The 25327-nt window shown below is 39.9% G+C and overlaps 1 protein-coding gene across 7 annotated transcripts in view; it reads right to left on the bottom strand.

Moving 5' to 3' along the window:
• The window catches only part of ABCB4 (ATP binding cassette subfamily B member 4), a 69924-nt gene extending 56227 nt beyond the window's left edge, over nt 1–13697 (bottom strand). For 5 of the 7 annotated variants that reach the window (XM_005550328.4, XM_045388694.2, XM_045388693.2 and 2 more), the window contains exons 1-4: nt 13495–13697; nt 13237–13322; nt 10462–10516; nt 7134–7284 (exon numbers count right to left, since the gene is read on the bottom strand). In XM_005550328.4, the coding sequence (XP_005550385.3) occupies nt 7134–7284; nt 10462–10516; nt 13237–13322; nt 13495–13599 (397 nt within the window). In that variant the 5' untranslated portion in view covers nt 13600–13697. Of the gene's footprint in view, nt 1–7133; nt 7285–10461; nt 10517–13236; nt 13323–13494 lie in introns of those variants that run through there. The other 2 variants (XM_015447826.4, XM_074035610.1) reach the window with 2 other exon arrangements.
• Nucleotides 13698–25327: the final 11630 nt, after the last annotated feature.

The following is a 25327-nucleotide window of genomic DNA, read 5'->3' as shown; positions in this document are numbered from 1 at the left end:
TTCATGTGATAATGACTTATTTTTACTTTTTAGAAAACACAAATGAAAAAATAAGAAACAGCTGACATCTACTGCATTCACAAAATAATAGGATAAAATATCACCACAGCATTGTTGAGAAAATACATCAGGGTACATATTTCTCATTTTCCATGGTCCTAGGAGAGAAATTGGTCTCTTTGTTCCTTTGCCATGTGTAAATAGCCCAGGGGTCATGTTTTCATGGTGCTGTGTATCCTCCTTATCTTTTTCCAAAGAAAGATAAGGTTGAAATTTATTTAAAACTCAAACTACTGTCAGGATAAATTACCAGGCATCTGGCCCCAACTGCAGCATAACCTTTAAAACCCCCAGGATTATAAATTCTACTGATGTTCACAGTGAAATTTCTGATTATGAATCTAGCTCTTTATAAGCTATCAGAACCTTGAAGATTCATGCCCTATTTTACTTTTCATCTTATCAGTTCATTTCTGTGTGTTCATTTCCATCCTGAAGTTTTAAATAGAGCAAATTATAATAGTGTTTGGAACTAGAGGCAGACAAGTTATTCTAAAGCTGTGGCATTTGTAAAACTCATTGTGGTTTTTCATTTCCCTGAACTGAAAAATTGAGTGAAATCTGAAATAAGTTTTTCCTCTCTTTCAACACCTACCTCAAACTTTTAAATTCTCTCAATAAAGATACTGATATGGTTTGGATGTTTGTTCCCACCGAATCTCACATTTCATCCTCAGTGTTGGAGGTGGGGCCTGATGGGACGTGTTTCGGTCAACGGGACAGATCCCACATGAATGGCTTGGTGCCCTCCCTGAGATAATGAGCGAGTTCTCACTCAGTTCATGTGACAGCTAGTCGTTAAAAAGAGCCTGGCCTCTCCCTCCTGCTCCCTCTCTCTCCATATGACACATCTGCTCCCCATTCACCTTCCCTCATTGAGTAAAAGCTTCCTGAGGCTTCGCCAGAAGCTCCAAACAGATGTGGGTACCATACTTTCACAGCCTGCCAAACCATGAGCCAAAAAACCACATTTTCTTTATAAATTACCTAGTCTCAGATATTCCTTCATAGCAACACAAAATGGACTAACACACATATCAACTCAAATTGACTCTCCCTCCTAGGAAAGAATCTATGAGCATTCCAGATTGGACCCGCTCCTTTCTCAGAGTCCTAAGAATGGAAATCTAGTGCTGGGTTAGTAACCTGAGGAGCCCCAGAATCCCCGGGGGAAACTCAGACTTTTTGTTGCCTGGGACAAAGGTGAACTAAATGTATGTTGGTGTGTCGCCTGGAGAGTCACGGCATGCTAGATCTGAAAAGAGCCTAGTCCTGGTCTTGTCAGATGCTACCTATTCTGCTTCAGTCTCATAAACGATATCTACATGGTCATTTGGCTTGGTGGTTCTAATGCTGTCTGTGCATTAGAATTACATGGGGAGCTTAAGAATTACAGATGCCCAGGCTCCACTCAAGCCCAATGCAGCCAGAATCTCTGGTTGAGTCCAAAGCATCACATTTTTTAGAAGTGCCTCCTGCCAGGCCCAGTGGCTCACACCTGTAATTACAGCAGTTTGGGAGGCTGAGGTGGGAGGATCACTTGAGGCCAGGAGTTTGAGACCAGCCTGGGCAACGTGGTGAAACCCACCTCTACAAAAAGTTGGCCGGGCATGGTGGCAGGTGCCTGTAGTCCCAGCTACTCAGGTGGCTGAGGCAGGAGGATTACTTGAGCCCAGGAGTTCAAGGCTGGAGTGAGTTACGATAACTTCACTGCACTCTAGCCTGGGCAACAGAGCAAGACCCTGTCTCAAAAAAGAAAAAGTGTCCTGGTTGATTCTAATATGCCAGGATGTAAAACTTACACCCCAGTTCACCTGAATGCCTCCCATGGTAAGGAACTGGGGAAGTCCTGAAGCTACCTACTCATTTTAGAGAATACCTATATAACCTGTACATGTTATAAATGAAGAAACAGAGTAGGTTGTTTCATTTCCAAGTTCTTATAATTAGTTTCTCCCAATATTTATTGATCATTTACTATGTTCCAGACACTTTACACAAATCATCTCACTTAATTCTATCAGTAAATTTATGCTTACCTTTCAAAGGTGAGAACAGTAAGGATTATAGAGGTTAAGAGACTTGCCCATGGTCACACAGCTCATGGGTGAAGGGTCTGAATAAGCAGTGTATACATTAAGGATTAGATAGGGAAACATAGTCTTCATTTTCACTTTTGAGTCTCAAAGTAAGTCAGTGTCCACCTTTCCTGAATCTGCGCAAGACTTCCTTTTCTTCGAAGGGGAAGAAGGAGAGGTTTCCATCACCTCAAGCATCTCTCCTTTCTTTGTGTTACAAACAATCCAATTACATGCTTTTAGTTATTTTTAAATGTTGCCTAGGACTTCTTTTACCACATAGAATTATTCATCTCAAAATAAAGAGCTGGTGTTTGTTCAGGCACCCTAGGCACGATGGACAATTAGTGAAGGTGCCTTGGGGCTCAAAATGGCATTTTTTCCCTCAACCAAGAGGCAATGCAAGGACAATCAGGATGCAGCTATTTCCCCCACAGAATTTTCTAGATTATTACAGTCACAGAGACAGCATAAAAGATATCAAGTCCTTGACACTCTGCAGAAAAACTGTTTTCTCCAACTCTGTCCTTAATGTTTTGGATACAGAATGTTGTGTGCATAGTTTCTGCACAACTGACTCATTGTGAGGGAACAACCCTGTCATGGAGTAGCTTTATTCTGTTGACAAGGACGGGCTTTGCTCACAATAAGTCATTGTCAGACCCTCTTGTAACATAAACCTTTTTTTCTTCTAACATGCCCTTCTCATTTGACTCCTATTGAGTCTGGTTGTCCAAGCATCCAATAATTCTAAAGAATAGACTAAGTAAACATCTCTATGAGATAAGCTGGAACCTCAGCTAAGTACTCACTCTATCTGTTCCCAATCCCCATGATTTTTGCTAAACTCTACAACTCTCAACACATCAATAAGCAGTCTGGATTTAGAGTAAGTATCCTTTAAAGATTTCATTGTCTTCAAAGAGGTATGAGAATATTATTTTTACAAACGACCAAAGAGTGGATGTTGGAAATTCATAACATTTGAGGAACTTTCCAATCTAAATCCATCCAGTAAGCCTAACGAGAAACATGGCTACAGGGTACCAAGTGTCATAACAGGAGTGTTTATAATTCAGAGGCTACCAAAACAAAGTTGGCAACTCTCATGAGTTTATCTCTGCGTCAACCACAGGTCTGTAAGTGACTTGCTTGTGCCATTCCCCAGAGAGACCTTGAATTTGGCACCTCTCTGCCATGTCCAGCTACAAAGCCATTCAGTTTCATAATTAGGCACAAGTTAAAAAAGAAAAAAAAAAAAAAGAAAAGTTCTCCAAGTAAGAAAGTTGGGAATTATTCTGGTATTAGTAAAAACAAAAACAGAACTAATAAAGTTGGTCCAAAAGAGAAATGATCTGTGATAAGTGAATTGCATTGCTTTAATCTGACTTTAAAAATTTTAATTGTGATATGTTACATAAAATTTACCATCTTAACTATTTTTAAGTGTACAGTTCAGTACTGTTAAGTATATTCACACTGTTGTCCAGCCAACCTCCAGAACTTTTTCATCTCGCAAAAGTGAAACTCTATACCCATTAAACAACAGCTCCCTACTGTCCCTCCCCACAACCCCTACTAACCACCATTCCACTTGCGTTCCTATGAATTTTACTCTAGATACCTCATAAAAGTAGAATCAAACAGTATTTATCTTTTTTTTGAGTGGCTTATTTCATTTAGCATCATGTCCTCAAGGTTCATCTATGACGTAGCATGTGTCAGAAGTTATTTCCCTTCAAAAACCTGAATGATATTCCATTGTATGTATCTACCATATTTTATTTTTCCATTCATCTGTTAATCTGATATTTTTAACCACGTGTAGAAGCCATTTTTTAAAAAAAAATTACTTTAAATTTATTTTTTCTTGGTAAAGGTGTATATGTCAACAGTTACAAGTGAGAATACAGGGAGACATCACAGCCACCCATTTTCAAAGCCACTCACTTTCTCTCCCTAGAAGTAATCACCAGTTTCTCTATATTATTTCACAGATATTTTATGGACATACAAGTGCTTCACTGGAAGGCTAATGTGAGTCACCAAGAGATAATATCTGCAACACTTGAAAAGAGGTGCTAGACCATACATGAACAGATAAAGTTGGGTCTTATTCCACAAAAATATTCTATTGGTGCTCTAATAAATGGTACTTTATGGTTTGAAAATCAGGAAATGTGAAACTCAAAGATAATTTCAAAGTAGGGGCAGTGGAAATATGATGCTGACAATTCAGGAGCTGGAGAAGCGTCTTTGTAGTTTCTTTGATTTTTTTTTTTTCCAGATGAAATAAGATGGAAATCAAAGACAGCTGGTGTAAGTTCCTATGGCGTCATTGTCCTGCTACTAAAGGGATGAGTGAGAAACCCAGCTCCCCATCTGGCAGGTCAGACCACTTAATAGACCCTTGAACATTAATATGCATAAATGCATCTCTGATTCACTGTGGGGAAGGAAAGGTCTTGCTAAAATACCATTGCTAATTCAGTGGGTCCAGGATGTGGCCTGGGAGTCTGCATTTCTTTCTTCTTTTTAAAATAATTTCAATTTTTATTTTAGATTCAGGGAGTATATGTGCAGGTCTGTTACATGGGCATATTGTGTGATGCTGAGGTTTGGGATATGAATGATCCCGTCACCCAGGTAGTAAGCATAGTACCTAGTGTTTGGTTTTTCAACCCTTGCTGCCCTCCCTCCCCTCTCTAGTAGATCTCAGTGTCTATTGTTCTCATCTTTATGTCCATGTGTACCCAATACTTAGCTCCCACTTATAAGTGAGAATATGCAGTATTTGGTTTTCTGTTATTGTGTTAATTTGCTTAGGATAATTGCCTCCAGCTGTATTCATGTTGCTGAAAAGGACACAATTTTGTTTTTGTTTTTGTTTTTTTTAGACAAGGTCCTGCACTGTCGCCCAGGCTGGAGTGCAGTGGCACGATCTTGGCTCACTACAACCTCCACTTCCTGGGTTCAAGCAATTCTCCTGCCTCAGCTTCCTGAGTAGCTCGTGATTTTGTATTTTTTATAGATGTGTAGTATTCCATGAGAAATAGATTTTTAACTGAGGTGTCTTAATATGGGCATCATCCTGCTCTATATGTATATAAAATTAATATGTTGTAGATCTATAGATTTTCTAGGAAAACAAATAGACAATAGAAAATTCCTACTCTCCCATTTCTTTAAAGACTTTTTTTTTTTTTTTCTTGAGACAGCGTTTTGCTCTTGTTGCCCAGGCTGGGGTGCAATGGCGCGATCTTGGCCCACCGCCACCTCTGCCCCCTGGGTTCAAGCGGTTCTCCTGCCTCAGCTTCCAGAGTAGCTGGGACTACAGGCATGAGACACTATGCCTGGCTACTTTTGTATTTTTAGTAGAGATGGGGTTTCTCCACATTGGTCAGGCTGGTCTTGAACTCCCAAACTCAGGTGATCCGCCACCTCGGTCTCCCAAAGGCATGAACCACTGTGCCCGGCCTCTTTAAAGACTTTTTAAACTATCTGTCCTATCACAACTTCATAGTGTTTATGTTAAACTTTTGGTCACTAGTCACAAATAAGCAATCCATTTAAAACTTTCCCAAGCACTTTTTTTCCTAATCATCTATATTGACCCTATAATATATATTACAATGAGCATGGTTTGGATGGCAGAATGACCTGTGTTTGAATTCTGTCCTAACATCCACCAGCAGTGTAACTATGGACAAGTTATTTGCCCTCTCCAAGCCTTGGTTTTAACATGTATCACAGAAGATAACATTACCTACTGTGTAGTATTTTTCTTGTGAGGGTAAAGTGGAATAATGTATGTAAAGTGCTCAGCATAGGACCTAGCACATAGTAAGCACAATGAAAAATCACCATTTCTGTTATTTTTATTATGAAGAGGTATTTTTTCAGAGACAATATTATTTGAGAATAAATAAACAAACTTTTTATAGGAGTTTGCTTTAAATATTCAAAGGATGCTTTTATCAGATTTTTAAAAGGCATTAATATTTATGAATATTTATGTAAACATATTCTGTTGTATTAATTAAGCAATCCTATTCTCTTAGGAACTTACACGTAAGGCCTACAATAGTAACTAAATATGTAGTTTTCAGTCAGTGAACATTGTAAATTCTCATTCAATGCTGTCTAAATGATAATTTGTCTTAGATATCTTTGCTAAGAAAGCTGCCTTTCCTTTACCAGTGTTTTGAAAATATTCTACCATCTGTGCAACAGTAAAGTTTCACTCAGTCTTCTCCAGCCCAGTGCCCAAAGGTCTGTTAGAGAAAAGAGGCTTCAGGCTTGGTAGAAAGCATGAAAATCTTCATTTCTATGTTGAATTTGGTTACTATGAAAATAAGTATGTCTATTGGAACCCCACTCTAATGCTATTGTCAGGGCCTCTCTTATTGATAACATTAACTTATGGGACTCTTTTGGCTCTTCAGTAATTATAGTCCTTTGGGTGAATTCCAAGGGACATTTTGAATCCATTCACTCTTTAGTGAAGTGCCATCTCAAGTTCCAGTCAATCTGATTGGTCCAAAATTAGAGACAGAAATGGGTATAATTTTTTTAAGGTGAAGGGGAGAGAAGAAAAGAAAACCCAGAAACAGATCTGCAAGCTAAATACAGCTCAGAAGTACTGCCATGTTTGACTGATGTGTTTTGAAACTCATCAGCAATTACTAATAGGATGGATACTGCATAGATATACACTCATTACATTTCCACTGTTCTCAAGTAGAGTGACTTCTTTACTTTATTTAGAAGCTTCACCTGTATTAAAAGTCAAACAAAAATACATGTATTTCTTTAAATTTAAATGAGTATTTGAACAATTTTCTGAGAATTTTACAACTCCTTCTATGATATCTGGAGTCATCCAGATATCCAAATCATTAAGTAAGATGGTAATGAATAGCAAAATCAACTTCCAAATGTTTACCCAGTTAAAGAAATGCTATGGATTTTTTTAAAAGGTAAAGAAATGCTTACCTGGAAAGGAGAAGTTTCCTGCAGTATCAACAAATTTGTCAGTCATCTCTCCAAACACTATCATCATGAGGGGGAGACCTGATCCATGAGCTATGGCCATGATGGTACCAAGCGACATAAACAATTTATCCTGCCAATCAGAGTATCGAAACTAAAAAAAGGAAATAAAATAATACTTAGCTGTGGAATGGAATTTCTCCTCTTCCCTAATTATATGTTCTTTGGATTTTTATTTAAAGTCAGTACTTTTTTAAGAGTTGCAAATGAATGTCTTAGAAAAGGAGGTCTTCAAATCATTAACGCCTTAATTTCATGATTCTGTTTATTTTGTGTTCTGTGAAGAAATCAATCTAATTATGGTTAATCAGTATCTGATTTGAATAAATAATTACAATACAATCAGAAGGGATAAAGGTTTAAGAAATATTATTTGATCTCCCAGAGCTCCTGCAGTAATAAAGAATGGCTAGGAAAAGACATTAAGTTTAAACACGCACACACACAGACACACACACACACACACAGACACACACACACATACACACCACCTCCTTTAAAAAAGCATTCAGAATATTTCAGAGGGAGAATTTAAAATAGGGGAAAACAGATGCTCTGAGTTTTGACATAAGATCCCTTTAAAAGGTTTAACTTAGCTTTAAAAAGGCAACTCAGTAGTGAAGCACAACAAACATTACAGTGTGTCTATATGTGCACCTTAGGGAAGTCTTGCTCATAGAGATCCTTATGTAGAACCTTTTGTAAAAATTTATTTGTCACCAGTGTCACCTGCCAAATATGCAGAACCTTGAAGGTAAGAGGGAGTTCCCTGGAGAAGAATCGGCAAGTGTAGAAGAAGTAGGAAGAATTAGGCTTATAACAAGAAGGTAACTAGAAACTAGATGGAATGCTTAAGTAACCCCTAGCAGTGGAATTCCTGAAGGGCACAGTACCAAGTGTGGGAGAGGAAGTTAGAGAGAGATAGAAGGCCTATGCTGGTGAGCCACACCAAGAATCTTGGACACAGTACTACCTACAGAGGGGAAGGGTGATACCAGTTGTCACAGTGAAGTGCACAACCCCCAAGAACTAACCAGCAGATCAGTGTCCTAACACTTCAAAGGACTTTGTTACTGTCTTATTAGTCCTCTTCCATTTCTCACCTTTTCTTTCTGTTTTTGATTGACCCATTTACGGTACTCTTTCTCTTTGTTCTTCTTTCCTCCTTTGCCTTCTAGACTACATTTTCCTCCTCTTATGTTTCCATTTCTATAGTTTCCTGTCTTGTTTTTTGTTTCTCTCCTCTCTTTTAAAATGCTTTACTCTGCCCATTCCCCCCTCCCCAGCCCCTTTTGGGGACAAGGAACAGTTATTGGGAGAGTGGGTGATGAGTCAGGCTTGGCACAGTGGAGCCTTTGAGGGCTGAAGCTAGGTCAAACTGCATCAATAACCTGGGCGAGGCTGAGGTTAGAGGCACATGGTGGAAAGTGGGTATGTGTGTAACCATTCTCAAAGAGTTCCAGGAGTTCAGGCAAGGTTTCAGGGACGGGGCAAACTCCATCATCAAACACGCAGGGCAAGCAAGGGAACTGAAAGAGACAAAGGGTCAGAAGCCAGGCAGAACTTGTATAAAACAATGGGAGCAGGTAAAATCAAGAGCCAATGGAGCTGGGTCCCTAAAATTGCCACAAAGGGACCAGTGTCCCAAAGGTTCATTTTTAATGGTTCCGGGAAAAGGAAAACAGAACACTTGGGTCTGTCAGCTACAGTTAAAAGCACAGGGTCAGGTTGTTAACATTAAAAAGCATTTTAAATGTTTTCATATTAACTGAATACAATTTTACAGCCTCTAAGCATAAATGTAAAATGAAGTGAATTTCACAGCAACATCCTAAGTAAACCTAGGTTTGTTTTCAGTGATTTTACACAAAATAATATATTTCTAACTCCTGTTAGAGCACAACTTTATCTTCAACAAAAAATATCTATTAAGATATCGATTAAGAGGTGAAAATAAAGATTAAATTTAAATTTAACTTAAGCTAAAACTTTTAAATTCAAATGAAAATTTCTGTTTCTACATTAAGGTTTATAGGATTTTATTTTCTGTAGGAGGTAGATTTAAAACCTATGCATTAAAACCAGCTTTCATTTGATAAACAATTTATTCTCCAAAGCAGTAATTTTTTTAATTGCCCTTACTGAGCCTTTTTAAACAAACAAATAAAAAAAGAGGAGGGAAGACAATGAATGGGGGCTTCGTGGTTACGTGAGAAGTACGCAGCAGAGTTTGAGAGTGTGGAGGTTTTGGTGTCTTTTTATCCATTTAATTACTAAGTTGGATTTCAGCTGACACGACAATTCTAACTTCTTTGCTATCAAATTAATGGCTGTCACAGTTTGAAACACATCATATTTACCAAAAATGGGCAAATGCTTTCTTGAGCTGCCTCTGTAAGACATATTTCAAATGAAAACCAGATTAGGAGACTTCTTCGAAAAATATTGTCTTGTCTTGTACCAACAGAAAAGCACCGAAAACTGTTTTAAGCATAATCAGAATCCCTAATAGTTATCCCCTATTTAGCCAATTTTTGGAAGCCAAATGTGAATGTAGATTCCTTAAATTAAAATTTATGTACTTAACGATTACTTTCTTGATATGTAAGCTTATTTAAAGCTAAATTTAGGGTGGGTGTTTGTGAAGCAAATGCAGAAATGCAATTTCCTGAAATTTTGTTTAGTTTGCATTGTGCTACTAACACATTTTCACTTTGCTTGCACACCAGTTAGCTCTGCCCTGTGTCATCGCCAGCCTGTCTCTACTTTTTAAAAAATCATCCATCTTGAGAATGTGGGTCACTGACTATAATAAGCCAAACTTAGCACAGGTGCAGCAAGGACAATTTATTGCTGCCTGCAGACAGTTTTTTTTGTTGTTTTTGAGACAGGGCCTCGCTCTGCCACCCAGGCTGGAGTGCAGTGGTGTGATCATAGCTCACTGCAGCCTCAGACTCCTAAGACCCTCCTGCCTCAGCCTCCCAAGTAGCTGGGACTATAGGCTCATGCCATGACATATGGCTATTTTTAAAAGATTTTTATTTTTATTATTTTGTAGAGATGAGATCTCACTATGTTGTCCAGGCTGGTCTCAAACTCTTAGGCTCAAGCAACCCTCCCACCTCAGCCTCCCAAAGAGCTGGGATTACAAGTGTGAGTCAACTCGCCTAGCTGGACAATCTTAAAGTTATTTGCTTTAAAGGTAATTGATTCAATACATCAAATCTGAATAAAAGGTAGGATTATTCACATTTAACATTTCACAGCTTACCAATGTTAATACTCCAATCAATTTCACTTTCTTCGTTTTTTTCCCTTTTTGGTTGCTGTAAAAAATATAATTGCTTGAATTTAAAACTGTTACAAAATGTTTTACAATCAATTGAACATAAATATATTTAGTTACAATATTCAACTATTATAATGTTTTCAAATATAAGAGTGATGTTCACAAAATGTCAAAATTGTTCAGTTCAACAAACACAGCAAGTACAAAAGTAACTGTCCAAGGTACTACAAGGATATACGGATACATAAGAAATGGTAGCCTGCCTTACAGAGCTCACATACACAGGAAAGAAAAGTATGTTAACAGTGTCTGCTAAGTCAATAATTTGTTTTCTAAAACTAAAAAAAAAAAAAAAAAAATCTTGATTTAAAATTAGGAATGTCCATTCTTCTGAAGGATTGTGGAGAGTGGTGTCAGGGAATCTTGTTGGTGATACATTCAAAGTGCATCTAGAATTTAACCACTTACCACTACTTTCATTGCTGTCCCCAGTAGGACAGCCTCCTGCCTAGTCTCTCCACTTCCACCTATGCTGCTTCAGTCTATCTTCAACCAGCAGTCAGAGTAATCATTTCAAAACGCAAGCCATAAATTACTTCTTTGCTCAAAAACCTACAATGGCTTTCCTTTTTCTTACAATAAAAGCCAAAATCCTTGCATTAACCTCTGAGGCCCCACATGATCTGTTTGCTTATTTCCTCTCTTACCACACCCCTACTCCCAAACCTGCTTACTCTGCTCCAACCAGCCTGGACTCTCTGCTGTGATGAACTCACCAAACATGTACCCAACTCAGAACTCAGGGTCTTTGCACTGCCAGTTACCTTTTCCAGGAATGCTCTCCCCTTAGATACCCACACAGCTGTTTCCTCTCATTTCTTTCAAGTCTTTGCTCAAATATTACCTTTAAAATAAGATCTACCCTAACCACCCTACTTAAAATTGCTAAGTACTCCCCTTTTGCACTCCTGATCTACTTAACCTCGATTAATGTTTTTTTCCATAGCATTAATTACCTTCTAACATTAGCTGTGGCTTACTTATTTAGTATGTGCATTATTTATGTCTGTCCTCCATACTATAATATAAAATCCATGAGGGAGTGTATGTGTGTATGTGTGTGTGTGATTTTTATATATATGATGATTTTTACATATATATGATACATTTTTCCAGTTAAATGATAAAGTTTTACTCATAAGATGATTCCCAATTATGTAAAGTATTGACTAAAATCACTGGACAAACATCTGCCACTAAATACGTTCAAAAGAATGTGCCATGGGCAATAACAACATAAATAGAACAAGAATAAAACTAATTTGATTGAAGCAGGCTTAACTTCTTTTAAATATATTATATTTGGTCTGCTTTTATAAAAATTAGTTTCATTACATTTTATTTCGTAATCTTGTGGTCTTAACTTATTGTTAACTTTCTGTATTTCTCTTTTGAGCTGCTTTCTTCTTCCCAGCAGGAGCTGTGGGCTTCCCCTCTGAGGACTTTCCTGGGTTCTGAAGTGTTACTACACCTTTTGTAGGAATAGCTCCTCTGTACATGCATCAAATGTTAAGCCAGTGCAATACATAAATAGACTTCTTCATGAAAATGCCATCTATTAATAGACTCACAGTCAATCCCTGCCTAAACAGCCAGCTGATGAAAACCATATTTTTCTCTTGCTTGTATAAGTACTTCCATTGGAAGTAACACCATCTATCACTTTTTCAATTCTATATGGCAAAACTAAATTTTCTATGAAAAAATACCATGGTACTTAGAAGAAATACAGCAAGGTCACTGCACAAACACGTTAACAGGCTAAAATAATGCTTCAGTTTAAGCATCAGATAGGCATGTTTTCAGTTAGCTAATCAAGCCCCTAGCAGCTTGAGGACAAACTACAGAAACTGATAAATTTGTCCCTCTGGGTGATGACTTGACACAGGTCAATTATTTCTGGGTAGCCTGGCATGAACTCAGAGACCGTAATAGCCTCATAAACTATTTCAGGCCAAAGGCGAAAATGATTCACTATTCCCACAGTGAAAGAGGAAACAAAGACACATGCCATTGACTGGGAGCTTCTGCGCCGTTCATAAAGCCTGTGAAGTGAGTTTAACAAGGGCCAGGGGAACCGAGAAAGACGCGAAGGCAAAGGAAGCGCTGTTTCCCCCTAGCACTTGAACAAAACTGATTCGGATGTACGGAAGTTCCCCCTCCCCACCGATTCTCCCAGAAAGGAGAAATACAAACAAGCCTGGCGATGAGAGGAGGGGGAGGGGTAAGACAAGGAGGAAGAGACATAACAGGGGATGGGCAGCAGGGGAGGGAGTTTTTGTTTCACTACCCTCGTTCAAAAAGCACAGCCATCAACAGCAGATGTCTGACACCCTATAGGTCTGAACAACCAGGTGATGTATATTAAAGTCATTTGTAAAAGTTTCAAGAGTTACGTAATACAAGGAATGCTACACAACACAGATATTCATTGAATCCCCCTGCACAAAGGGAAGGGAGCACTTTTCAAGGCAGCCTTTTCTTCCTGAATCTGTTCCAAAAGGAGCCTCAGTGACATTCTTTGAGGCCACGTAACACTTTTGCTCCAAGGTCAGAAGGATGCAAGACCTTTCAAAGAAGCCTCCAAAACAAAAGTCTTCAAAGGCATCAACCGATTTTTACAACTTCTTTCCAAGGGTGAACTTGGTCCTGCTGATTCGCGTGTAACGGAAAAGCCAGTGGCTGCTGGGAATGTACCTGCTGACGCCCAGTTCCAAGTCGCCCTCCGCGCTCCTGGGGCTCCGGGCTGTTCCGTTCCTTGCCGCCTCAAGATCCATCTCAGCCTGAGGAGAAACCACAGCCTCAGGTCCAAGTGCACCCGCTCCGGCGCGGGGCGTCCAGCCCCGCGCACTGGTCGAGGCCCCGGGGGCACTGGGTGAAGGTCCCGCCACTCCCGCCCCGTGCCCCGTGTCCCGGGTCTCCCCTCGCGGCCAGGCGCTCCCTGGCCTCTCTCACCTCGGACCTCGCGCGTGTCTGGCAGAACCTCCCGGCGCGCGGACGCTCCAGCAGAGGGGCCTGGACTTTGTTCGCCGCGGCCTCGCCCCCGCCCCCCACGGGCATCCGGCCCCGAGACGCCTCCCGCTGCAGCCAGGGCTAGGGCCCCGGCCGGCAGGAGCAGCTCCCGCCGCCCGCTCAGTCTGTCTCCCCAGGCCAGGCGCGGGCCAGGGGCCCAGCCTGCTGCTTTCGCCGCCGGGGCGCACGGGTGGGGCCGCCGCCCACCCTGGCGACCCGCCAGCCCTAGCCCGGGCGCGCCAGCTGCGGCGGATAAGGCCGAGATCAGCCTGGAGCCTCGGGTGCCGAGAGAGAGCCTCGCCTGATGGACCACCCAAGCCCCTGCAGATGACTGTCACACCCCCTGAGCGCTCAGTTTTCTTTTTAAACCCATAGGGGAGACAGTTTCCGGACGCCCAACAATCACAGAGCGGCCCAGGACCGGGACGGCGAGAGTCAGCCAGGGCCGGCCGGAACCATCACATTATGCTCCTTAGGGAGGAGGAATGCTGTCGGTGCCCTCTCAGCACTTAGAGACACAGAGCTTTAGGGCTACAGGGGTCTTTAGTGATCACCTAATTAAAACCCCGTGTGTTTAACATATGAAGAAACCGATGCCCAGAGAGGTGAAGTCCTGCCTGAGGCTGCATCGGTGGAACTGGAGTCTAGGGGAAGCCTCCTGAATCCCAGTCCAGTGCCCTGGTTCACTGCTCTCATCTAAGACTTCTCTCTGTATTGAATTGTCTCTACTCCTACCACCTATTTGAATATGACTTTCTTATCCTTTCTGATTAATTCCTCCACACTGTCCCCAAAACGAAGTGTCTAAAATGGGCAGCGATAAATTTCATGGCTTTGAAACCAGAGACTTTCAAACTCAGAGTTTCACATCTTATTAACTATGTGACTTTGGACACTGTGCTCATTTCTCCAGGCCTGTTTCCTTATATGTAAAATGAGGATAAAATCATCTCCCTTATCAGGTTATTGTGAGGAATAAATGAGTTGAGGATAAGTGAATTAAGTTCTAGGTAAAAGCACCTAGTACTATGCCTAAAACATAGTAGGTGTTCAACAAATACAACTTTCCTTCCTTCTGATCAGGTAGCAGGATGACCAGTGGGTCCTTGCTCCTGCTATGTACTGTTAACACATTGTTAGCCCAAGGCTTGTGTGAGTTCTCAGAGAACCTTAAAGCAGAGCATGGTATAAGCAGAGATGCTGGGTGGACCCTGGTGTGAATCTCACCTTTCCCATGTACTAGCTGTCTGGCCAGGTTATGTAACTCTTGACTTAGTCATTGAATTTATAAAATAAGGGTGTTAATAAGATTAGGGATACTGTGTGTAAAGTGTCCTGCACACGGGAGGCACCTAATAAATGATGACTATTATTATAGTAAAAGTTCAGGTGAGGCCAAGGAAGAAAGACTGGAACAGGAGCCAGCAGCTCCCGCACTCACCCCTCACTTGTGCTATGCCTCTCCATCTTGCTCTGCCTGCCATCTGGAGCTAGGGTGAAACTTGACTTGAAACTGCATACTGGAGTAGAAATGAATTTAGTTGAGTATTTTTCCTTAAAATGTTTTCTGTCCATATCAGTCTACCATGACCATGAGGATTATCTTCTTCAATCAACCCAAATTCCTTCCCTTCACGAGTCTAACAAGTGGTCAGATCATTATTTCAAAATACTCTGAGACTGAAGCAGTTGGAATTGTGTAGTTTGAAAGAAGGCTTGTGGTGACTGGAGGACATTATTAAACTCATTAGCATGTAAGGAGATGACAGTTTCTTCAGTCTCCAATAAAAGAGAATTTGAGAAAGTAAATGCAGATACTTGAAGGAGTAGGAAGGTTCAGAACAAAAACTGAAAAAAATAAAAACACTTATGAGGCAATGAGGTGTATTTGCCGGTCTGTCTGAGCCCATTCACAAAGTTGTCCCTGCAAGAAGAGGTCATCAAATGTTTTCTGCATGTGAGGACAGAAGTGAGGCCCTACGACAAATGAGTGTTTGTGGGGACAGAGAAGCCATGCCTATATGGCTGTGTTTACTTCTTTACCTGTATTAGAGCCAATTCTAGGAGCTCCTTTTATATTTATTTTATAACAATGCAGTATCACTGATAATTTCATCATTTATTCATCAACTAGAAGTTGAAGACTTACAATATTTAAAGCACTATGATAAGCTGGATTTCTCCATTACACTCAGGCTGTAAGAAATCTTAACTTTCCCTTTACAGTAGAATATTGAGATACTTATGCATTGATGTAAGACTGGAATTAATGCCCTACCACAGTATCTTACTTTTTCTATTTGCCCCATTAGTTCCATCTTTCTTTTTTATCCTCATTTTTGCCTTATTTTAGATCTGTTTAATATTATCATTTAGATTTCCTTTCTATTAGATTATTAAGATGTATTCTTTTATTTTCTGTTTAATAATCGTCTCCTTTCTAGGGATTATGACATGTATCTTTGACTAATCATTGTACTTTTTCCTCTTCCAGGACAATGCAAGGATTTTAGAACTCTTAAATCTCTTTTTTATTCATCCCTAACTTTTACACTGCCATTGTCATGTACTTTAATTTTCTCTGTATATTCATGACTCTTATGGGGATATTTTTTCTTTATGTGTTGATAGTTATTTAGCTTTATCAAGACATTTATTATTTTTTTGCGTTTTGTTTCTTCCTACATCTCAAAGCTACCCTCTTGGATCATTTTCCTTTCACCTAATGAGCACTCTTTCATCTACTGTCTCTCATGTTTTCTTTAGTTTGTGACAAATTTTCTCAGCTTCTTTTTTTCCTGAAAATTTATTTCACTTTTATCTTGAAAAATTATCAGTTATTTATGGGTTTGCCTTACCAAATAAATATCAAAACTCATTATCAAACTATGGTCATTAAGGACATGTGTTTTGGAATGAGATAGACAAAGTAAAACAGAATCAAGATCTTATAATTGATGGAACTAGAATTCAAATCCAGGGAGTATTCTTATCTACTATGACTAGCAGGGAAGTGGAGATGGAGAACGTATGTCAGATGTATCAGAGAGTTAAACACAGTCATTCTTTAATGCATCCTTCAGTCCACTGATCTTACCACCTTTTTACTGTTCCTCACCTCCTTCATGTCCTCTCTCCTTTCTTAACTCAGCCTGAAAACACCCACAATCTCTAGCCCTCTCTCTTTACCAGGCTTGCTTAGTAAAACCACAATCGGCCGGGCGCGGTGGCTCAAGCCTGTAATCCCAGCACTTTGGGAGGCCGAGACGGGCGGATCACGAGGTCAGGAGATCGAGAGACGATCCCGGCTAACACAGTGAAACCCCGTCTCTACTAAAAAATACAAAAAAAAAAAATAGCCAGGCTAGGTGGCAGGCGCCTGTAGTCCCAGCTACTCGGGAGGCTGAGGCAGGAGAATGGCGTGAACCCGGGAGGCGGAGCTTGCAGTGAGCTGAGATCCGGCCACTGCACTCCAGCCTGGGTGACAGAGCAAGACTCCGTCTCAAAAAAAAAAAAAAAAAACCACAATCCTGGCTAATTCAAGTTACTGAGCTACTGTGAACCTACACCATGCAGCGGAACATGTCTGAAGACAAATAAAAAGCCATTTGACTCTCCTCACCATGAACTTAAATGGCCCTATAATATATACATAACATACTTATAATGTTTATTATTTATTGCCCACTCTGTGGGATGTAAGACATATGAGGGCAAAGATTTTTAAAAATTCACTGTGTATCCCAACATTCACTGCCCAATAGTCATAAGATGTTTTCTTAGTTCATTCACTCACCTGCTTTTCTAATAATTATTTCGTATCTTCTGTTTTCTCAAATTCTGTTCTTTTTCATCTTCACATTCTGCTAAATTACTGTGCTTATTTCACTGATGAAATTTAAGTGTTTAGAATGGAACTCCATAACCTCTCACCATGATATTTGCCCACTTAACAGCATCTGTACCCAACACTATGCCTTTGCTGTTTCTGTAAATGAACTATTCATGCCCCTCTCTGCAGCCAGTCTTTGTTTGCATGTTCATCCTGTAGATCCCATCCCCTCTCACTTTCATAAGGAGCCATTCTTCCCTTTCTATCCTATATCATCCATTCCCCCATCCTTGCTGGGTCCCTCCTGTGAGCTTACATACATGCTGTTATTTCTTCCATCCTGGAAAACAAACGAAAAACCTCTCTTGACCACACTTCCCCTGCCAGCTACCATCACATTTCCCTCTTTTCCTTTGCAGATAACTACTTGACAAAGTTTATTCCTTTCTTCAATTCCTCCTCTGTTCTCTCTGAAACCCACTCTAAACAGAAGTTTGATCTTTTCACACTACCGAAACTACTTTTATAAAAGTCACTGATAACTTCTGCTTTGCTAAGTCCAAAGATCAATTCTCTGTTCTTACCTTACCTGACAAATTCAAGAATTTGACAAATTTATCACTCTGTCTTTCTGAATATACCTTTTTCACATAGATTCCAGGACACCATATGTTTCTTGGATTTTCCTGTGCTTTCCTGATCATTCTTCCTCAGCCTCTCTTTTTTTTTCAACTTCTTACCTAACACTGGAGTTGTCCAAGGCTCGTTCCTTGGACTTCTCTGTCTATTCTCACCTCCTCTGTCATGTCAGTCAGTCACACAGCTTTAAGTACCATCTGTATTGAATAATTTCCAACTTTTTGTTTCTAGCATAGAATTCCCTCTTGTATTCCTGACTCTTAAACACAAGTGCATCTTTGACATTTCTATCTGGATGTTTAATAGACATCTCAAACTTAACACGCCCAACCTAATCTTGATCTTTTCCCCAAGCTGGGCCCACCAGTGAACTTCTGCCTCCAGTTGGCAGTTCCAGCCTTACAGTTGTCAACAAAAACATTGCAATCATCCTGCATTCCTCTTTCTTCGACACACTATAATCAGTCTGTCAAGAAATCCTGTTGCCTTTACTTTCAAAATATATCCAGAATCTGACCTTTTACCCGCACCTCCAGCTCTATCACCATATGCAAGTCACTATTATGTCTCACCTGATTTTCTGTAATAGCTTGTTAACTGTCTCTCTGCCTCTGTCCTTTCCTCCTCTTCTGCCTTTGTCCATTGTCAAAAGCGTGGCCTGGATGATTCTTTTGAAATGTGAATCAGATCACGTCACTCTTCTCTTCACATTTCTGTGGTGGCCCCCAATTCACTCAGTCATGGTCTGCTGTGCTGTGCCCTCTCCATGACCTCTCTGATCTCATTTTTATTTATTTTCTCTCTGCCTAACTCCACTCCAGCCACACTGGCCTCTTGGATATTCCTCAAACAAGAGAGGCAGCACTCCACCTCAGGGTGTTTGTACCAGTTGTTCCCCATGTCCAAAATTATCCTCCCTAAAGTACTCACATGGAGGACACTCTCACCTCCTAAAAATCCCTTCTCAGTTACAAGTTGGACCTTGTACCCTCAGACTCTCAGTTCCTCTTATTCTACTTTGATTTTCCCTTCCACAGCATTTATCACCTTCTAGTATACTATATAATTAATGAATTTATTATGCTTATTGTCTCTTGTCATCTCAGCAGCATGTAAGAGCTGTGAGAGTAAAAATATTAATATGTTTTCATTTTATTCGCTGGAATATCCAATAATTGCTGCCCACACTTACTATGTGCAAGGACCTGGGCTAAGGTTTTAGGATAAAAAGTTTTAGGCATATAAAGAAGGATTTAAACAAGGCTAATACAAAAATTACTCAGATTATATAGTATTTTATGAATTTACAGAGCCTATCACACATATATATCATCTCATTTGATTCTCAAAACAAGAAGCATGTTCAAGGTAAATAAGTGAGGAACTATTATTCTCAGTTTCAAGGTGGGGATATCAAAGTGAATTTTACACAGTGAACAATGGAATTAGGATTCCAACTCTGGCCATGTGACTGCGGCTTCTCATTGTGTATCCCTATGGAAGACTACTGTTAGGCAGAAGCTGTACCTGTTGCATTTCTAGTTCCCACAGCACCAGCGGGCTCAATAAATGTGTAGTGAATAGATCAATATTTTTGAACTATTGCATAAAAAGGTTTGTAAAAAAAGAATTTCCTATAAGTAAGAGTCAACAGAGAATAACAAATTCCATCTACCAAAGTATTTTCAAATTATATTTAAATATAAATTAATTAGCAACAGTTTTTCCTAAAGAGGGTGCTATGATGGACTCTATTCTCTGTCCTGTTGACTTGTATCTTGCCAAATATGCTTTGTGGTCTTTTCCCCCACTATATTATATTTGTGGCTATCTAACAATTCTCCAAATTTTCATGTCTGAAGATAGTGAAAATTTGACTATTGTGTTTGCACTTGGCTGCACTTAACTACTCTTGAATCATTTCCAAACTTTCTGTCACTAATGGTTTTTACTTCTGCTCAAACTACCTTCTCAGAGTTTATAGATCTTAATTTTTCCTGCCTTTACTTCTCTCAACACATGTTACATCTTATAATTCTCCCAAAGTTTTTTTTTTTTTTTAACTTTCGCATTGCTTGACTTAAAAAAGAAAAATTTTGCTTTGCCTTTGACCTTTCTTCTAAAAAATATTATTTCCTTTTGGTTTCATTCTTATTTTGCTCATTATAAAATTCATGTAATTTGGCCCAGCACATCCAAAGGCACTCATGAAGATGTTGAAGACAAGGGTAATACTGATTCAGCTATCTCCTCTCTTTTCCACTAAACTCTTCCTTATACCTTCATAAACCAGGGTGGACTTGCAAAGGTACCATGACAAGAAGTAGTTAGAAGAATTTGCTATTAATCACTATGTTATATCATTTCTGCCAGCGTGGATTAATGGGCACATTCAGAGTTCCAAGGTCACATTGCCTAATGAAATTCTTGTGTTCTGTAAGAGTAATGAAAACCACTGGGTGGACAGGGAGGGCTGCAAGGTGCCAAGACCAACGATGAAATGGATAAGCAAGAGTAGGGTCACTAGGCTTAAGGTTATTGACATTTACCAACTCTTAAAGTTATTCTAAAGCTAATGTTTTTCAAAATAAAAGAATGACTAAAGGAAGTTCTCTAAATAGAAAATTATAAACAGGAGAAACTTAGAATATCTAGAAGAAAGAACATGGTCAAGAAAAATATTGGTAAATACAAGAAACTTTCCTCTTCCTATTGAGTTTTCCAAATTATTTTTTATGCGTGAAGCAAAAATTATATCACTGTCTGATGTGGTTCTAAATATTAGTAAGGGAAATACATAAGACAATTATAAGTGAATGAGAGAGAGTAAAGGGATATAAGGGAGATAAGATTTCTACACTACACTCAAACAGGTAAAACGATGAAAACAGTAAAGTATGATAAGTTATTTATATATAATGCTATACTCAGAGAACCACTAGAAAATCTACACAGATAGATATAGTCAAGACTACCACAGTTAGAGAAGGAGAGCAAGATGGCTGAATAGAAGGATCTACTGATTGTCCCCCTCTGCAAGAACACTACATTTTAACAACTATCTATACAAAAAAAGCACCTTCATAAAAGCCAAAAATCAGGTGAACATTCATAGTACCTAGTTTTAACTTCATATCACTGAAAGAGGCATTGAAGAAGGTAGGAAAGACAGTCTTGAATTGCCAATGCCACCCTTCATCCCCCCAGCAGTGTCTACATTGTGCAGAGAGAAATGCTATGTGTTTGGGAGACGGAGAGCTCAGAGATTGTGAGACTTTGCATTGAACTCAGTGCTTCCCTGTCACAGCAAAAAGCAAAGCTGGGCTGAACTCAGTTGATACCTGCCCACAGAGGGAGCACTTAGATCAGTCCTAGCCAGAGGGGAATCACCCATCCCAGGGGTCGGAATTTGAGTTTCATCAAGCCTCATCACTGTGGGCTAAAATGCCTTGGGGCTCTAAATAAACTTGAAAGTCAGTGTAGGCCACAAGGACTGCAACTCGTAGGTGATTTCTAGTGCCAACTAGAAATCTCAGAGCCAGTGGACTTGGGGAGGCACATGACCTACTGAGACATCAGCTGGGACAGCTAAGGAAGTGGCTTGCCCCACCCTTCCCCCAACCCCAGGCAGCATAGCTCATGGCTCCAAAAGAGATTCCTTCCTTCTGCTTGAGAAGAGGAGAGGGAAGAGTAAAGAGGACTTTGTTTTGCATCTTGGTTACCAGCTTAGCCACAGTAGGGTAGGGGACTGGTCAGAGTCATGAGACCCCCATCCCAGGCCCTAGCTCCTGGACAACATTTCTAGACATACCCTGGACAAGAAGGGAACCTACTGCTTTGAAGGGAAGGAGCCAGTCCTAGCAGGACTCATTACTTGCTGACTTTGGGCCCTGAATAACCATCAGTGATACCCAGATAGTATGCCATGGACATGGACCTTGGGTAGGACTCTGAGATGTGCTGGCTTTAGGTGAGATCCAGCACATTACCAGCTATAGTGGCTGTGGCGAGAGACTCTTTGCTTGAGAAAAGTGGGTGGAAAAGTAAAGGAGACTTTGTATTGCACCTTAGGTACCAATTCAGTCACAGAGGTCAAAGCACCAAGCAGGCTCTTTGGATCCAGGTCTTGGCTCTTTTATGGCATTTCTGTACCCACCATGATCAGAGGGTGCCCACTGCCCTAAATAATGAGTTCCAGGCTGGGCAGCCTTCACCACAAGCTGATTGAAAAGCCTTTGGGCCTTAAGTGAACCGTGGCAGTAGCCTGGAAATACTCCCCACAGGCCTGTGGTGATGATGGCCAGCGGGTGAGGCTCTTCTGCCTATGGAAAGGGGAGGTAAGAATGTGTCTCGTGGTTTGAGTGCCAACCAAGCTGCACACCAGGTAGATTTCTAAGAATTCTGACTCCAGTCTCTGGCTCTCAGACTGCACCTCTCAACCCACCCAGGGCCTGGGAGAACTCACCATCCTGAAGGGAAGGACACAAACCTAGCTGGATTTACTACCAACTGATTATAGAGCCCCAGGGTCTTGAGCAAACATTGGTAGCCAGGTAATGGCTACATCAGGCCTTGAGCAAGACGCAGTACTGTGCTGATTTCAGGTCTGTCCCAGTGCAGCCCCGGTGGTGGTAGCCACAGAGGAACTTGTGTCATCCCACCCCAAGCTCCAGGATGTCCAGCGCACGCGCACACACACACACACACACACACACACACACACACACACACACACACAGAGAGAGAGAGAGAGAGAGAGAGAGAATTTGTTTGGGAGAAAGTAAAGAAGAGAACAAGAGTCTCTGCCTGGTAATAATTTTTCTGGATCTTATCCAAGAACATCAAGGCAGCACCTCTATAAGTCTGTAAGAACCACAGTGTTACTGGGCTAAGGATGCTCCCTAATGCAGATACAGCTTAGATCAAAATACCCAAGTACTTTCAAACACCTAGAAAAGCCCTCTCAAGAAAGATGGGTACAAACAAGCTCAGTCTGCAAAGAACAAAATAAATACCTAACACTTCAATGCCCATATACTGACAGATATCCACAAGTATCAATACCATCCAGGAAAACATGACCTCACTGAATGAACTAAATAAGTCACCAGGGAACAATACTGAAGAAAGAGATATGTGACCTGTCAGAGAGAGAATTCAAAATAGCTATTTTGACCTATAGACCAATGAAACAGAACAGAGACCTCAGAAATAACATCACACATCTACAACCATCTGATCTTTGACAAACCTGACAAAAACAAGCAATGGGGGAAAGGATTTCCTATTCAATAAATGGTGCTGGGAAAACTGGCTAGCCATATGCAGAAAACTGAAAGTGGACTCCTTCCTTACAACTTATACAAAAGTTAACTCAAGATGGATTAAAGACTTAAAACCCCAAACCATAAAACACTAGAAGAAAACCTAGGCAATACCATTCAGAACATAGGCACGGGCAAAGACTTCATGATGAAAATGCCAAAAGCAATTGCAACAAAAGCCAAAACTGACAAATGGGATCTAATTAAACTAAAGAGCTCTGCACAGCAAAAGAAACTATCATCAGAGTTAACAGGTAACCTATAGAATCTGGCAAAGGTCAAATATCCAGACTCTACAAGGAACTTAAACAAATTTACAAGCAAAAAACAAATAACCCCATGAAAATGTTGGCAAAGGATATGAACAGACACTTCTCCAAAGAAGACATCTACACAGCCAAAAAACATATACAAAGAAGCTCAACATCACTGATCATTAGAGAAAATGCAAATAAAAACCACAATGAGATACCATCTCACACCAGTCTGAATAGTGATTATTAAAAAGAAAGGGAAATAGGAACACCTTTACACTGTTGGTGAGAATATAAATTAGTTCAACCATCGTGGAAGACAGTGTGGTGATTCCTCGAGGATCTAGAACCAGAAATACCATTTGACCCAGCAATTCCATTACTAGGTATATACCCAAAGAAATATAAATCATTCTACTATAAAGACATGCACACATATGTTTATTGCAGCACTATTTACAATAGCAAAGACATAGAACCAACCCAAATGCCCATCAACAGTAGACTGGATAAAGAAAATGTAGTACATATGTACCATGGAATACTATACAGCCATAAAAAGGAATGAGATCATGTCCTTTGCAGGGACATGGATGAAGCTGGAAGCCATCATTCTCAGCAAGCTAACACAGGGACAGAAAACTAAATACTGCATATTCTCACTCATAAGCCAGAGTTGAACAGTGAGAACATATGGACACAGGAAGGGGAACAACACACACCAGGGTCAATTAGGGGTGGGAGGTGAGGAGAGGGAGTGTATTAGGACAAACAGCTAATGCATGCAGGACTTAAAACCTAGAATGATGGGTTGATAGGTGCAGCAAACCACCATGGCATACGTCTACCTATGTAACAAACCTACACATTCTGTACTTATCTCCCGGAACTTAAAGTAATAAATAAATAAATAAAATAGCTGTTTTGAGAAAACTCAAAGAAATTCAAGATAACACAGAGAAGGAATTCAGATTTCTATCAGTTAAAGTTAACAAAGAGATTGAAATAATTTAAAAGAATCAAGCAGAAATTCTAGAGTTGAAAAATGCAATTGACATACTATGCATCGATGTCTTTTAATAGCAGAATTGATCAAGCAGAAGAAAGGATTAGTGAGTTATTTGAAAATACACAGTGAATACACAAAACTATACACACACACACACACACAATGAAGCACAACTATAAGATCTAGAAAATAGCATCAAAAGGTCAAATCTAAGAGTTATTGGCCTTAAAAAGGAGGTAGAGAGAGCAATATGGGTAGAAAGTTTATTCAAAGGAATCATAAGAGGGATTTCATCAACACTGAACCTGTCCCACAAGAAATGCTGAAGGGAGTACTACAATCAGAAAGAAAAGGATGTTAATGAGCAATAAGATCACCTGAAGCTACAAAACTCACAGTAATAATTAACACACAGAACCCAGACTATTTTGACAATGTAACTGTGATGTGTAAACTACTCTTATCTAAAGTAGAAAGACTAAAAGATGAACAAATCTTTTTTTCAAGACATAGGCAGTACAATAACATATAAATAGAAACAACAAAAAATTAAAAAGCAGAGAATGAGTTTAAGGTGTAAAGATTTTTTTTTTAGTTTTCTTTTTGCTTGTTTGTTTATGCAAACAGTGTTAAGTTGTTATCAGCTTAAAATAATTGGTTATAAGATAGTATTTACAAACCCCAGAGTAACATCAAATCAACAAACCTACAACAGGTA

The sequence above is a fragment of the Macaca fascicularis genome, chromosome 3 (genome assembly GCF_037993035.2).
Source record: "Macaca fascicularis isolate 582-1 chromosome 3, T2T-MFA8v1.1".
Taxonomy (NCBI): domain Eukaryota; kingdom Metazoa; phylum Chordata; class Mammalia; order Primates; family Cercopithecidae; genus Macaca; species Macaca fascicularis.
This window is presented reverse-complemented; position numbering and strand designations above follow the sequence as displayed.